The 307-nt window shown below is 72.3% G+C and overlaps 1 protein-coding gene across 1 annotated transcript in view; it reads right to left on the reverse strand.

Moving 5' to 3' along the window:
* Positions 1 to 87: 87 nt before the first annotated feature.
* Positions 88 to 307, reverse strand: part of LOC103915490 (collagen alpha-1(VII) chain-like) — a gene marked incomplete at its 3' end in the record, with an annotated part of 18,655 nt that continues 18,435 nt past the window's right edge. The window contains exons 38-39 of the mRNA XM_009322324.1: positions 217 to 300; positions 88 to 123 (exon numbers count right to left, since the gene is read on the reverse strand). Coding sequence (XP_009320599.1) covers positions 88 to 123; positions 217 to 300 — 120 coding nt within the window. The remainder of the gene's footprint in view (positions 124 to 216; positions 301 to 307) is intronic.

The raw sequence follows: 307 nt of genomic DNA on the forward strand, positions 1-307 counted from the left end.
CCCCCTGCCCCCTGGAGAGACCCTCCTCCCCCAAGAGGTGCACAGCACATGGGGGATGGAGGGGACTGTGTCCTCATCCTGGCTCACCTGCTCGCCCCGGTCGCCCTTCTCACCCCGGTCACCCTGGGAAAACAACGCGGTGGGCATCACAGGGCTGTCCCCAAGCCCCTGGACGAGGTCCCCCAGCCCTCACCCTGCGCCTCCGCACACACTCACCTTCTCGCCAGGCCGCCCGGCCTCCCCCAGCTCCCCAGCCCGGCCCGGCACCCCGGGGATGCCCGGCTTGCCAGGCTCCCCCGGCTGCCCA

The sequence above is a fragment of the Pygoscelis adeliae genome, unplaced genomic scaffold (assembly GCF_000699105.1).
Source record: "Pygoscelis adeliae isolate BGI_AS28 unplaced genomic scaffold, ASM69910v1 Scaffold404, whole genome shotgun sequence".
Lineage (NCBI taxonomy): Eukaryota > Metazoa > Chordata > Aves > Sphenisciformes > Spheniscidae > Pygoscelis > Pygoscelis adeliae.